We start from the raw sequence: 16,230 nt of genomic DNA on the forward strand, positions 1-16,230 counted from the left end.
AGAGGAAACCTCCCCTATAATAGTAGACACCACCTATTAGGGACAAGAAAACCAAAATCCATGGAAATGTCCCCGGAAAAGGACAGTTAAAGGGACATGGTGGGTGCATCATACACAGCAGCGGCAGGGCCCGCAGGGGGAAGAGGGGCAAGTAAAGAGACAGTGAAGTCACCTCCCTCTAGCCTCCACAGCAATTTTGGCATCTCTGACTGTGAGAGAGACCAATGCACTCTGGGTGTTGGAGTCTCACGTGCTTCCATTGAACTGATTTGGGGAAGGAAGAGCCAGGGGAAGAGTTGAAGAAGGAAGAAAAGAGTGAAGGAAGCATGAGGCGCGTGAAGAAAGGGCGGGCAAAAGGTGTTAGAAATAAGGGAGAGGAAAGAGAACAGGCATTAAAAATGCAATAGGTCTCGCCTTTTATTAAGTTAAAGCCAATTGCTTTGCTATACAATACCATTAGCAAAGCAAAGAGCTTTAACTTAGTTAAAGGCGAGACCTATTGCATTTTCAATACTTGTTTTAGAAAGGAAGTGCTGGAGATGGATCGATAGTTGGGATGAAGACTTAGGAGTCCATTAAGATGGCGGGCGGATGGCCGCCGCCGGGCTGGCGGAAGCACCCACCGGACCGGTGGCAGACATCTGCCCGCGATCGAAACACTGAAAACCACCGGTCTGATTAGCATTGCGGTCATGACTGCAGCGGTGTGATTTTCCGCCTGCCACTTTTCCACCGATTGCAATCCGCCCGTTTGCCTGGCATGCGGAGCTGGACCGCTACAATTGTGGCGGATCAGGGCCAAAGCTCTGCCGGCACGATTATGATGCCGGCGGTAGCCAGCCTTCTGCGGCGCTGGGACCGCCATGGAAAGGCATGCGGAGATTGTCTCCGGGGGTCCATAGCGGACCCCCAATGTGTTGGGGAGGGTGTGGGTGCACTGGGGGGGTACCATGCACTGTGCAGTGCCTGCCACACAGTGCAGGGGCATGCAGGACATGCTTTTTTGGACATTGCGGCGGTGCTTCTGGCAGCAGCAATCGCCGCAATGTTAACTGCCAGATTCTGACCGCTGCGGTCGGTTTTCGACTGCGGAGCATACTAATTGGACCAGCGGTTTTCCCGCGGTCCTTGCGGCGGTGTTTTCCGGCTACCATGGCGGTCGGAGTGATTTTCTGACCGCCATCCTAATAGACCCCTAGGTTTCCTATTTTGTTGTTCGATCACCAAAGATTGCAAATCAGGTGGGTCTTAGCCAGTGCCAGGAGAGATTGACAAAATAGATTCTTGTGTTTTTTAGATTTCTATGGCTGTGTTGTATCTTTTGAGTCAGGCCTATTTGTTAAAACCCTTGGTTTATATCAGAGGAAATGAAATTCTCTATTTTCATGAGATTACCTGATGAGATATCTTTCTCATATCTTATATTAACATCCTGTAATGCTTGACCTTAAAAGATATTTAACAGAGAAAACACTAAGGAAGGCAACATACTGCATTATTTGTGTATACAAAACGCAATTTAATCCTCCTCTGATCCATTGTCATTTATAAAACCATCTTCACCTGGCTATGGGTCATTCACAACTTTCCAGTTTCTTTGGACACAGTATGCAAGAACCCATTTTAACAGCAAACCCAGATGAACTTCTGTTGAAAAGGAGCTATTCGGAGGTCTGGTTATCAGCCTAGCTCATTTCTTTTCAAAAGCTCATCATACAAATATTTCAGGATCTGTTTAGTCAGTGCTAGATATCAGTGCAGTCTACTTCATTATTGACATTAGGAGAATAACTGAGCCATCGCACACATGGAGTCGGTAACCTCAATCCTGGATAGAATCCAGTTTTGTGTTTGGTCAACTGTTGTGTCGGATGCATTCAATACAGCATCTCAGAGATAAATTCTGTCTGTTGGGTTGATGGTCATTGTTGATGCCCTGTGAGTCAGTTCTTGGTCTCTATTTCTTTGTCTTTTGATTTGTCTTGGCTGTACTCATGCTGAATGCTGCTACTGGGGTCTTGCTTCTTGGGTTTGTGACAAAATGGGAGGTACCGAGTCCAAGATCCTGTGCAGAACCTGGTGCCAATGCCAAAGGGAAGGTTGTAGATTTCCTCAGTAGCTAGGATATCAGTCGACTCATCCTCCTGGGCCTGCTTCCACGCCAGAATCCCTCGCTCCTCTTGTGTGCCTAATAGAGGGCAAACATAAATGAGCATATTAATATCAAAGTACTAGCTGAATGAAATTGCATAAAAGTCACCTTTGGTTTCCCATTTGTGCCAGTTAACAATCATAAAGGCAGCGTCAATGTAGGCTTCAATTAATTAAGTCACCATACCATGGTACATCTTTGCAAGAGTCAAAATAGTTAGATATAGTTCTGTTAAAGGCTTCATTACATCATGACACCCTAGAGCAAGTACATCAGAAATCCGCTGAGAAGAGACACTTCTTGCCACACCATTTTAAGAAACAATACTGAGCGAAAACTCTCTTCCACCTCCACCCTTAAAGGGTTTCTTACAGTTTAAAGTGTGTGTCAAATTAATATAAATAATCACATATTGTGGGTGGATAATGTGTATTGTATTACACACACAGAAGAGCTTATCATATTTCCTCATATCACTAACATGCGCTATGTATATTTCCTTCATGTAAGGAGAAAACACCTCCAAAGTTCCTCTTATCTTAGGTTGGAGATGTCATGTTTTATATTATGGAAGGGCTCCTATTCTGTTATGGTCCACCTAATATCAATCATAATTCTACCATGCACAAGGCAGCATCATAATTGGTAAGACCAGGACCTGTGGGCTGTGGACCAAAACATACATATCAACCCCCTTCATCTACCATTGTTGAGAATATGAACTTCATACATGAGAATTTCACCTCCTCTCAAACTATACATCCTGAGTTATGGAATGCATGTCTAAAATGTATTATGACAAGTTCAAGTTCAAAACAACTTTATTTCGATTAATAACAAATCATAAAAAGCACACAGACACAAATACATAATCAAGGGAATACAGATACGTTGAATTGATGTCACTATTAAAATTGAGCAATTAAAAAATTTACAAATTTTAAAAAGTAAAACAGTTTTTCAGTAATTTCATAGGTTATCGCTAGTGATGTTATGTTGTCTGTTTCCGGTACGTTTTTTAAGGCGAAAAGCAGCCACCAAAAAATTTGCGACACTAAACATTATTAGAGGGGAGTCTAGCCTTTTTAAATAAAGGAGAGCTGGTTTGGCTTGGACAAACCCCTTATTTTTAAGCAACGGAATAATATATTTTTTCGTAGGCAAGGCATAAATACTACAAAAAAACATGAAATGTAAAGTATCCTGCAAGGAATAACTATCACAATTGCAGACGGGTAAATCCTCAGGCTTAGCCCACACCGTAGAATCATTTAACAGGAGATGAATCTGGTTAAGTCTTAGTTTGGTTAGTAACCAGCGGTGTAACGGGATTGACACAACCGTTAAATAATGTTCAATGGCCATGGTTGTCTTGGAAATGTAGTGCTCCCTCACTGTGGGTTTCACGAGCTCGCTGCTCTCCCGCTCTAATTCTCTTTATTTGGTAAAAGTCGTTTTGAACCATTTCAGGTCAGCTCTAACGATACATTCCGGTTTGCAGAATAAATCAGGGTGGCCCAGGGAGCTTAGGGTATTTTTAATGTATGCAAGCCACGGGATATTTTTCATGCTGTCCATGCGTAAGCAGTCCCTTAAGATTGTATGATTCAAGGTTAAGTTAGGGTTTAACCACGTTCTTAGCCACATCAGAATTGGGGACTGTTTAATAATGTCACTTATGTACCCCTGGCCTAGTTCCGTATGAACGGAGAAGGTAGCCGTGGATTGTGGCAAACCTAAAAGCATACGTAGAAATCTGTTTTCTTCTACCTGGATCGCTTCTGCGTTGTTGGTGTAGCCCCAAATGGACGCCCCGTACCTTGCTACTGCAACAGATTTAGCTCTGTAGAGTGCTAGCATTGCTTCTGTAGGTTTGCCGCCCAGTCGTTTCGCAAAACCGGCGATAGCAGCTGCAGATCTTTTCATGGCATTAACTTTTACCGTTATTTGGGGTACCCAGGTGCCATTGTCGTCGTAAACCACCCCCAAATAGGTAAAAGTTTTTACACTGGAAATTGGTGTATTGGCACAAAAAAAAGGACTTCAGGTTTTTGTTCTTTCTCCCGCCCACTGACATAACGTGTGACTTGTCTGTATTAATTTTTAGATCAAGGGAGGTCATAAAGGCGTCAAAGGCCGCCAATAATCTTTGTAGCCCAAGGGGAGTACGTGCCACAAGCACGGCGTCATTCGCGTAAAGGAGGACCGGGGTGGACAGTCCTCCAAAACGCGGGACGTCTAATGTCGCCAGATCCAGTGTGGATTCAAGATGGTTTATATATAGTGTAAATAACACTGGGGCGAGGATGCACCCCTGTCGCACCCCTCTGGTGGACTTGAAACCAGCAGTGCAAGCTCCCCCCTGTGTCATCCTAATAGAGGCTTCCAGGTCCCGGTGTGCTTCAGCCAGAAAATGTACCAAGGAATGGTCCATCCCCAGGTCCAGGAGAATTTCCCACAGCCTGGACCTGTTGACCAGGTCGAAGGCTGTGGACAAATCCATGAACCCTAAGTAGATTGATCCACTGGATGCCACTGTATATTTACCTAGGATCAGGTGTAGGTTGAGGCACTGATCCTCAGTCCCTCTTCCCCTTCGAAACCCATATTGGGCGTTGGATAAAATATTGTTGTTAGCAGCCCACTCATCAATTCGTGCCAATATCACTTTCCCCAGAATTTTAAAGGAAGAGTCGATGAGTGAAATGGGGCGGTAACACCTCGGGTCTCCCCGTTGGCCTTTCTTAAAAATAGGTATAATGGTAGCGTGTGACCAGGAAGCAGGCAAACTGTGATTGGTGGCAGCGTTAAAAACATTAGTCAAGATGTTGGCCCAAAAGGAGGTGTTGGCCTTGTACATGTCAGCTCGGACGCCATCCGGGCCTGGGGCTTTTTTCCCTTCGGTGTTAATTATGGCCTTTTCTACTTCTTCCACGGAGAATGAGAGTGCCGACTTGGGGAAGTTAGTTGTGAGAAGAGTGGGAGTATCACATACGTGATCGCTCCCATAGATGATTTTAAAGTGTGCTAACCAGTCTTCCTCACTAATATTAGCCTCCAAGTTGTCATTAGCCTCACCGGAAAAAAGTGCCAGAGAAGGAAACCTAATAAAAAGAATTTCCTAACAGCGCAAATGGCCATTTTATAAGTACAGTGTAAATTTTCATGGCTGGAATGTTAACAAAGTCAAATGCCTATATTTTCAAGGAAAGTGGGAATTTACTATGAAACAAATGAATTCTACTAATTACCACTGCTCTTTGGAGATTATAAATTGTTCCATTCATTGAATGCCATAAGGATGTATTGGTCTCCATGCGACATGAGTATTTTGGGATCTGCTAGTCCACCATTCCTTTTAGACAAAATGACGTTTCCTCATGTACTCTAAAGTCTGTTTGCCCTCCAAAAAATATACACTACATGAGCTTATTTATTAGCCAATGAATTTTGTATATTGCTGCGTGTTGCCTCTCACCAAATTCAAGGCCCTGCTGGTAATCAAATTCTGCTTGAAGTTAGTATATGTCCGGCTGGGATCAGTGGCCATTTCTGATTTTCTTCATAAATACCTTTGCATGTTGATTTTAATCAAAGACAAGTCTGAAAACTTTCATTTCAGGGGCCTCAAATACCTCATATGGTACATTTGATTATTTTTCTTGGAATCCTGGCTAAAAGGGATTCACAGGAAGGACATAATGTAGAATGTGGTTTCGATAAATTTAATAAAAACTCTACTCATTTCATAAATCCATGTGTCAAGCAGACTCCAAAATATGTTTTTCAAGGTAGTTTACCAATGAGAACTAATGAGCATTGAGTCAATATTATTCTTGAAATCTAATAAATATGTACAGATTACTTTCTAATTTTTACTTCGACATTACTAGTTCATTAAAGGCCTCATTATTCCTAAAACAGGATGCAAGGCACTTAATTCATTCAAATTGAAACCTAACCTTGAACGGCCATTTCTTAACATATCTTAATTTGGCTAGGAGACAAGCAATGTCCTAGGATTCAAACTTTTAATTAGGCAGTATAAAAACAGCATAATTAATTAGGAAAATAGAACCAATTTTCCCGAATTAGTTTCCCAATTCTGAAAAATATCTCAGATCCTTTGTTGGCCATCTTGGCTTATGGTTACATTGCCATATTGTGAGCAGGCTTGGCATCATGGTCACTATCCCTCATTTAAGCGTGAACCAAGCGTTTTGCAATCATATCTGGCATGCAGTGGCCATCCCAGGTATAGCCATGACTTTTCCTGGTAGAATGATAGCTAGCCTTAGCTAAATTATGCCTATGAATTTATTGGCCAACTCTACATATTGTGTCAAATTTGGCTTGAGATGGCGCCCTTCACATAAGGAAGGCAAACCTACATTGCCTACATTGACACATTGGTATGTGTTGGTGATAATTGGACATTTGAAGCAGAATCTCGCGATGAGTGGCTGTAGTACATGTCAGTATAGAAAATACAACCTGATGTGTGCAGACCAATAAAGTATCTACTAAAAATGAAAGCTGCTATTTGGTGGTAAAATCTTTATTTACAAGCAATGCTAAGCGCAAAGTTACAAGAAGCTGTTTACAAACATATAAACTAATAAAATTCTTTATATTATTGGTTTGTTTTATACAGATAGAATTTAGCTATTTGTTTCCTTTTTATTTATTTTATTTTCTTGTAAGTCATCCCCCCCAAAAAAATATTAGATTGGTCTAGTATTAGAATGTTAATTTTGAACAAAATGTTAGAGTTAAAGGGAATGTGTCTGGCTGGATGCTGCAACATTATACAATAATCGCTGTCTGTTGTACGTGGCCCTTTCTGCAGGGTTCCCCCCAGTCTTTTGCCATTTGTTGCTGAACCCATTTGTGTTGGTACTAGGACTCTGTGACCTGCTAACCAGTGCTAAAACAGTGCTAAAGTGCTTGTGCTCTCTCCTTAAAACATGGTACAATTCGCATCTAGCTGATAGGTACATTTAATTTACCTGTAAATCCCAAGTACATGGCACTACCAGTATTCAGGGCCTGTAAATCAAATGATACTAGTGGGCAGCAGCACTCATTATGCCACTGACTAAAAGTAGCACTGTAAAACATGACTGAGACCTTCCTGCAGCCAGTGTGGGCAGGTTTAAACTGCCATTTCGACCTTGCAAAACCAACGTTCTCCCAGGCCTAAACGTTCCTTGCTAATACCTATATGTCACTCCTCAGGTAGGCCTTAAGGCTCCTAGGGCAGGCTGCATTGTATTTAAAAATAGGACATGGGGACTTACTTTTTACATGACTTAGCAGAGGAAAACTCGTAAAGTAATTTTTCCCTGTTGTAAAGCCTATCTCGTATTGGCTAAAAAGGCACAAAGGTATCCCCCTGATGCTTTCAGGCCCAAGAGGAGGGGGGAAAAAGAATCAATATATTCCAAAGAACCTCTTATCTGGCCTGTCTAATTTACAACTCGGTAGTGACTCTAATAAAATATTTTCACACAGCAATAGAATCTTAGCACACAAATGACTTTTCTTTCTTATGTTTGTTTATTTATCAAAGATTTTGTACAGTTATTTTTATTTTCAAACATATTTATGATTCAATTGTATAAGCATCACAGTTATTACATCAAGTGAAATCATTATATTATTCAAGCAAAAAAAGAACGAAACATTTTTTCACAACAATGACACCCAAAATAAACTCATCACACTTCAATTCACTCCTATCACTCTACTCATAGATACCAACTACCATACCACACAAATAAATACATAACAAAAAGACATCTGAGAAAAAATCCTGTTTGCTAATGCAAGAATATTGTAATACTCATTTCCACTTTTTGAACAAACAGCATAAGTCGACCAGTTTTGATTTAGGTTATTTCTTCTGTTTTGGTTTGATCTTGGATAAGGGTCTCGGGTGCTTGTCATGGCCTACGTACGTTTCGGTGAAACCAAAGAGTCTGTCACCTTCATCAGGACCAAGAAAAACATATGTTTCCTTCTATCAGAGAGGTCAGGGGGTCTATAGGGTGCAAGAGGTATTTTAAATTCCCGGCCCCTATGGCCCCCACCCTACGCTACATCACTGGTTTAAGTGCAAACTTAGGTAACTATTGTGACCATGTTTTGTATTCACTGTTTGTCTGACACTAAACCAGACCTTTGCACAATACCTCATTTACTTTGAATTATGTTCACCAACCAGGTTGCTTATGGCTTTAGATGTATTTGTAAAGGGTATGTTTGTCCCTCAGGGCACCTTAGCAGTGAATGGATGTTTTGTGCCCCACTCAAAAGAAAGAAAGGTGTTGGAGTGCTTTATTAGTGTTTATAGCTCGTATCATTTGTAACTCTCACTTCACACTTTGTGTCTGTGTCATTTACAAAACTTACACATCTTCTTCACTGCACTATTTATCACTACTTTGAATATGTCACAGGCCAGTCTCTTCCTCTGATATTGACAATCTAACAAGCAGTCGAGAAGGCCCTTTATTGCAATGCAATAGATATCGCATTTGCGAGAGTTGAAGCTAATAGTATTGTAAATGAGAATGCCTTTTATTTATGATTTCAAACATAAATAAAAGGCATTATCATTTACAATGCCAATAGCTCAAACTCATGTGAATGCGAGACCACAGCATTGCAAATGCTTATTTTTTATTTAAGTGATGCACTGCACCCCATGAATGCATGTCACAGATGTGAAACTTAAAGCAGCTGGAGACCAAAAAGTCCAGGTGCTTTAAGTTTGATTGGTATTCACGGGAACTGCTCAGTTCCCCAAACACAGAGCTCAGTGGGAAAGATATACATGGAAAAGTGATATTCTTCCCTATCTGCAGGATGGCGAACCCTCAGCAGTTTTTCAGATATGCCTAAGGTGGGGAGTTCTCTTGGAGTGATTTTCACGCCCCTCCAATGCATATTTAACTGTTTTTCCTTCCTGCACCAAGGACCCCAAAAGCCTTTCTGCCTCACCTTGGGATGAGTAGATGGGTGGATTTAGCTCCACCACAGGGGCATACACAGTATCTCTGAATCCCTTGTGGTAAGGACATTTTGGGTTTTACCCATGTTTTCTTCCAGCATGCCCCGCCAATGTCAACGATTCATTAGAGATGACAGTAATTTTTGGGTCTGGAGTCAGCCAACACCCATGAAACCCATCCAAATGTGAGCATTTCTGTACACCAGTAAACCAAGGAAAACCAGACTGCTGTGGCTTGCATGGATTCCATGATATTTTCATAAGCAGAATTCCTTGCAAAAGCCAGGTTCAAATTATGGAATTGTTCCATATGTATGTGACAGAAATCTCAGAACCATCCTGCATTCCCACAAATTCTGTGGTGAAAAACAGTACCTCAAATGTGTAGGTGGGCCTAATGCACGTGACGGATGGAGGAAAACATTTTATCAGGAGAAGTGTGGTACAATTGATGGTAGGTCTTTTAGCGATCTCTGCACATATTGGAACTTTCTCTCTCAGAAATGTGAGAAAAATCAATTTATTTTTCTCTAAAGGTTGATATTTGCAGGGATCCATATAATCTACACCAATATTGACTCCCCTCTTTAGTTATCAGACCTGTCTGAGGTCGGTACGCAGCTTTGGGTACCGGCTCATCTCAGGCACAAATACCACTACAACCCTCAGTTAAAGAAATACCGTAGTTCAAAGAAAAAATCTTCTGTTTCCATGTTTCATTATTCCTGTAATCTCCGGTGTAACAAGCCCTCTCATAATTATGGGTTACAATTTTTATTGGCAGAAGTGTGGACATGTTTTATTTATTTATTTTTTATTTTTTTTTTAAAACCTTTATTTATGAATGCACAATACACAGCGTCTGCCTACAACCCCGCAGGGCCGGCCGCTATGACATAAACAGGATGATTAAAAAGTAAATTAGGAGACAGTACGTTGTTAAGGCAATCTCTCTTTAGTCTACATTATCGGATAGAACATAGCGCCATATAAATAGGATAAGAAAGGTTTAATTTTATGTTTTTGTCGAAAAGAACAACAACACACAAACACATGGTATCATAGTGGCAAGGGTCGCTGGAGGGGGGGGAAGGGGGGAAGAAGGTTAATAAATAAAGAAACACTTATGGCGAGGGGGGGGCGAGCACGAGAAAGAAAACAAAGCGTGTGATGGAAATTGGAAAAGGAACGTAAATCATGGAGAAGAGGGGAGAGGAACCTCACAGTCCAGCGGAGGAGAGCAAATGTCTCCGCGGTACGAATTCCACTGAGCCCAGACCCTGGACCATTTCTTAGGACGCCCACGCGCCTCATACACAGTTTTTTCTCGGAACATGCACCAGTCCATGTTCTCTTTCCAGGCACTGAGCAATGGTAATCTAGGGGAGCCCCAGAGCTGCGCTATATCTCTCTTTGCGACCATGTTGCCCAGAGTGACCCAAAGTGTCTGGGCAGCATTACAATCAGACGGTTCCCACACATTGAGCAGACAACGTCGTGCTTCGGGAAGGAGTGGGATCCCGGTGACACGACCCATAACATCATGCACTCTGGACCAGAAAGCTGCAATCATCGGGCATTCCCACAGAACATGAAGGAAGGTACCATCCATACCACACCCATGCCTGCATCGTCCATCCGAAACCAAACCCATTCGCACCAGACCCATTCCAGTCAGATACACACGGTGGAGGATTTTCAACTGGACAAAGCGAAGCCGAGCCGGAATAGCCACCTCCTTAGGGGAGGATACAGCTGATTGCCAGTCCTCGTCGTCGAGTTCGAGCCCGTCAGCCGTCCAGGAAGCACGAAGCTTCTCAAGTTGGTCAGCCCTGTTGTTGACAAGCTTTTTGTATATCAAGGAAATAGTGCTATCGGGGACGTGGCCGTCTAGAACACGATCCTCCAAAGGGGAGGACTGCGGGATATCGGTACCAGATGGAAAGACGGAGGACAAGGCATGTCGAACCTGCATATACCGGAAGTGCTCTCTATCATCGAGCCGGTATTCCAGTTTCAATACCTCGAAGGATTTAACAGCGCCCCGTGCCCATAGATCCTCCACCGTACTGATCCCAATCATGTCCCACTTCTCAAATCCTTTCGTCTTCCACAGATTGCCCAACCGATCCGAGTCATACAATGGCGTCCTATGTGTTAGCCTACCACCCCAGCCCGTGGCCACAGTAGCATCTCTCCATGCCCGCACTGCACATTTCGTCGGGCCCGTAAGGAGTCGAAAGGGTGCTTTTGAGTACAGAGCCCTATTAAAGTTGCCACCGGGTAATAATAGTTTATCCAAAGCAAAGGCGGGAGCGGGTTCCGGTGCGAGGCCCAGTAATAGCGTCTAATATCCGGCAGCGCAATACCACCATCATACCATGAGAGGGTGAGCTTGGACAAGGCAATACGAGCACGGCCATCCCAAATCAGTTGTGGCTGTAAACTCTCAACCTCACGGAAGTAGCGAGCAGGGACAGGATCGAAAAAATTCTGCAGGGCGTAAAGAAATCGGGGGAGCGACATAATTTTAAAGAGTGCCGCTCGGCCCAATGGGGATAAGGGCAATTCACGCCACCGTCGGACGTCTTGCTTGAGTCTACGGAGCGGAGCATACAAGTTCCGCTCATAGCGGACCGAAGAGACCATAGAGACATAGATCCCCAAATACTTGAAGCCGTCGGTCGCTACCAGTATGGGAAACCTGCGAGGCAGAGGCGGCAGAGCCCCGGCTATGACGTAAACACAGGACTTAGTCCAGTTGATGACTAGTCCCGAGTTCTTACCAAAGGATGTGAGAACGTCGAAGAGGACGTTAAGCGACTTTTGAGGGGAAGTAAGATAAAGAAGGATATCATCCGCGTACAAGGAGACGCGATCCTCAAGATCTGGAGACCATCTGATCCCCTTAATAGAGGGTTCCCACCGAAGCCACGCAGCAAGGGGCTCAAGCGCTAATACGAATAGAAGCGGGAAGAGCGGACAGCACTGACGAGTGCCACGGCCTAAAGGGAAGGGGTCAGAGCATCTACCATTTACCACAACCTGAGCCAATGGCCGTTCGTAAAGGAGCCTGACCCATGCGATGAAATTAGGGCCAAAGCCAAACTTAGCGAGAGTCGCCCAGAGGTAGGGCCATTCGATAGTGTCGAAAGCCATAGTGGCGTCTAAGGAGGCGACCACTGCCGGCTCGGCGAGAATTGGAGCTCTCGCGAGAACACTGTGGAGTCTACGCAGATTAAGGGCCGTGTTCCTGTGCGGGATGAAACGGGATTGATCCGGATGGATCAGGTCGCAAATCACCTTAAGCAACCGATTGGCCAGAACCTTGGCCAGGATTTTGGGTTCCGCGTTTAGGAGAGAGATGGGGCGGTATGAAGCGCAGCGGTCACGAGGCTTGCCATCCTTATAAATGACCACTATGGTGGCAAGGCGCTGCTCGAGGGGGAGGCTCCCAGCCTCAACCGCCTCGAGAAACATGTTGCGCAGATGGGCGGCCATCTTGTCCGGACAAAGTTTGTAAAGTTCAATGGGCAGTCCATTTGGGCCCATCGCCTTTCCCGAGCGCAAAGATCGGATAGCAAGGGCAATCTCATCAACAGTGAAAGGGGCCTCTAAGACAAGACCATCATCATCTGAAACAGTAGGCAGGGCAATATCTCGCAATAGCAGCCTGGAATCAGCCTCATCTCGATCACTAACAGGCGTATAAACCTTCCGGAAGTGGTCCACAAAGCAATCAACAATTTCACCAGGATCGGAGACACTCTCACCGGATTCGCGAACGATGACAGGCACAACACGACTCGCTCGTTCAGCCTTATCCAGCCATGCCAGGAGCTTACTAGCCTTGTCACCCACATCATACAGTCGGCCCAGTTGATTCGCTCGCATCAATTTAGCAGCATCAGTGACACAAGCTTTATAATCAGCTTGTTTTAGTTCCAGAGTGTGCAGCAATGCAGGCGTGTCATCCCCACCCAACTCACTTTCAAGCGCAGTGATCTCAGTTTCAAGAGCCAGAACAGCCTCCCTCTTTACCCTACACTCTGCAGCAATGAGTGATAGGGCGGAACCCCTGATAACCGTCTTGAAGGCCTCCCAAAGAACAGTAGGGGAGGTGACCGAGCCCACATTCTCATCAAAGTAGCAATCAATTGCCTTAACCAAATCTGAGCGGAGCCGGGGGCTTCGGAAATGCCAGGGAGGGACCGGGGGGACCCTGTTACCAAGGAGACCACCCACAGAAATCCTAATCAGCAAAGGGGAATGGTCCGAGATACCCCGGGGAAGATATCGTACCTCCCGGACGGTGGACAGAGTGGAAGCTAACAGAAAGAAATAATCGATACGGGAGAGGCTGCCATGCGCACCAGAGTGAAAAGTATACTGCTGGAGTGTGGGGTGTAATGAGCGCCAAACATCCACTAGGCCAAAAGTATCAGCCATCTCATTGAGCCACATCTGGGACGGCAGCAAGACTCTAGGGGGAAGTCGATCACATTCACCAGACATAACAGAATTGAAGTCCCCGCCCAAGATTAACAATCCATCAGGAAGGCCAAGGAGAGTCCTGCCAAGGTCGGCATAGGTGGTAGCCTGCAGCCCCGGGGGAATATAGACAACAACCAACACAATCTGTTTACCCTCCCACCTCCCAGAGACAGCAGCATACCACCCACGGTCGTCAAGGATAACCTCGTCAATAGCGAGAGCAAGGGAAGACTTCACCATGATACCCACACCCCGGGACCCAGAAGTGAAACCAGCGTGTGCGACCAGGCGATAACCCCGGCGGTCGAGGGCTTTACAAGCATTTCCAATTAAGTGGGTCTCCTGAAGGAACACAACATCGGGGGCATGGCGCCTCAAAAATTGTAGCACAATGCCCCGCTTGATCCTGTCACCCAACCCGTTTACGTTCCAAGAAAGAACCCGCATTTCACCCCCCACCCATTGCGACAAAGGCATTCCACCCCAGTCCCCCTCCACAACCCCAAGTTCGGAATAATTGCAATCTGTGAAATACCATGAAAAAAGAGACATAACAAACTAAACGAAACACAACCAGTCCCCAGGAACCAACCCCCAAACAGAAACCCGTTACAACACCCCCCTCCCTGCACCCCTGCTGACTAAAAAGCCACCCCCAACTGCAGTGTGCCCGTCGCCCCATCTTATCTACACAAAGAACCCCCCGAGGAGGAAGGGAGAAATCACCTGGTCCCGCACCGCCACGGGCAGAATCATAGAGCACACAGTTGATTCACTCAGTTCAATACGTAGTCTCAATCTGGACCTCCGGGGCCCCATGTTACTCCTGGGCCGTTGCACCACCTTCCGCACCACCAGGGCCTCCACTCCCAGAGTCATCTGTCGGCAACGAGTCCAACCAGTCGGCAGCACGCTCCGGCTGATCAAAAAAGTAGGCACGTTCTCTAAATTCAATCCGCAGTCGGGCTGGAAACAACATGGGGTACTTCAGTCCCCGATCTCTCAGGCGACGCTTCACTCCGAGGAACCCAGATCGTTGTCGCTGCACTTGGGGAGTGAAATCAGGATAGATGGAGATAGAGTTATTGTCATAGTTCAACGGGCCGTGTTTACGGGCGGCCTGGAGGATAGCGTCTCTATCTCGATAGTGAAATAGTCTTGCAATGATAGGCCTCGGCGGGCCTCCTGGTTGCACTTGTCCTCCTGGAAAACGATAGGCGCGCTCTACGGCAAAGAACTTACTGAGTCCAACCGGAGCAAGTTTAGCAACAATAAGTTCCTCGACCAATAAGTCGATCGAGGCAGCACCATCACTTTCCGGCACTCCAACTAGGCGTATGTTATTCCGCCTGGCCCTGTTGTCGTAGTCCTCCATGCGCTTGAGCAGCAGATCATGTGAGGCACGCAGATTTCCAATCTCAGACTGCGCCTCCGCCATGTCCGTTACCAGGCTTGACGCCTTAAGATCTAGTGCCTTCACCCTCTCATTCGTTTTGGCAAGATCGGCCCGAATAAGAGTAACATCCACAGCCACCGTGTCTATCTTGGACACGATGGCTTCGTATTGCTGACTCATATCGGCCTTAAGTCCAGAAATGGCAGCCAACAGGTCTTGGAGCGATACTTCCGAAGAAGACGGCATATCCGTTTGAGGTCCTTCAGCGCCCACGCTTGTGACACCGGGGGAGCCTCTCGGCTGGGTGTAGCGTTCGATCATATTGGACTGGATCGACCCCCCCCCCGGGTTACAGTCTTCCTGTGTTTTTCGGCCTCAGGTTTTGTCGCCATATTGCATTCAATGGCGGCCGAGTACCCAGGGGAAGCAGTGAGACGGAGAAAAATCCAGAAACTCCGAAGTGCAGTTCGAAGAGGGAGTACCGCAGGCCTCCTTGCCAGTCCAATGATGGAAAGTGTGCACCGTGAGGGCAGCAGGTGAAGACAGATAGGAGGAGACAGAGACAATGAGGCAGGAAACCGAAAGTGAAAGTGGTGCACCTCCGGTGGGCCAGATGCCAGGCAGCCGTTGTTGTTGAATTACAGGTCGGCCACAGTAGGCAGCCGAGTCCCCGGTCGCGTCCGTGGGCAGGCCAAAAGGTTGAAGACGACAGAAAAATGGTCCCCAGGGTCCGATTTCGACCAAAAAAGGATCGTCAGCATCAGTGAGAGTAGTACTTCAAAAGCCAGTCGAAATGATCAGGATAAGTGCAGGATAGTAAAAGAAGGGCGGCGCGGGTCTCGGGAGCTCTCTGCTCACGCGACCATCTTGGATGCCCGCGTAGCTCCTCCTCGTGGACATGTTTTTATCTATCAATTTTCTGTGCCTTTCTGACTTTCAACTATAAGTCAGAGAACACATTTGGTAAAATAAACTCAACTTGTTTTTCCTTTATTTGATTTCACCTTATTAAGTGATTCATGGGAGACCCACAATTAATTTGTCATGGTTTTTGGTTTTTGTGCATAATCTCCTGTACTGCTTGGCCCTTGCCGTATACCAATTCTCGCTCTTTTTAATATTCTGCTGGTTCTCTCTGCTGGTTTTCTCTTTTAGCACTGACCTGTCGCTCTG

General features: G+C 45.5%; 1 protein-coding gene across 1 annotated transcript in view; it reads right to left on the reverse strand.

Annotated features, from left to right (window-relative positions):
- Positions 1-1,501: 1,501 nt before the first annotated feature.
- The window catches only part of LOC147734708 (solute carrier family 23 member 1-like), a 218,669-nt gene continuing 203,940 nt past the window's right edge, over positions 1,502-16,230 (reverse strand). The window contains exon 12 of the mRNA XM_086953612.1: positions 1,502-2,188. Coding sequence (XP_086809738.1) covers positions 1,944-2,188 — 245 coding nt within the window. The 3' untranslated portion in view covers positions 1,502-1,943. The remainder of the gene's footprint in view (positions 2,189-16,230) is intronic.

Source organism: Lissotriton vulgaris, chromosome 1_2 (genome assembly GCF_964263255.1).
Source record: "Lissotriton vulgaris chromosome 1_2, aLisVul1.2, whole genome shotgun sequence".
NCBI classification, from domain to species: Eukaryota; Metazoa; Chordata; class Amphibia; order Caudata; family Salamandridae; genus Lissotriton; species Lissotriton vulgaris.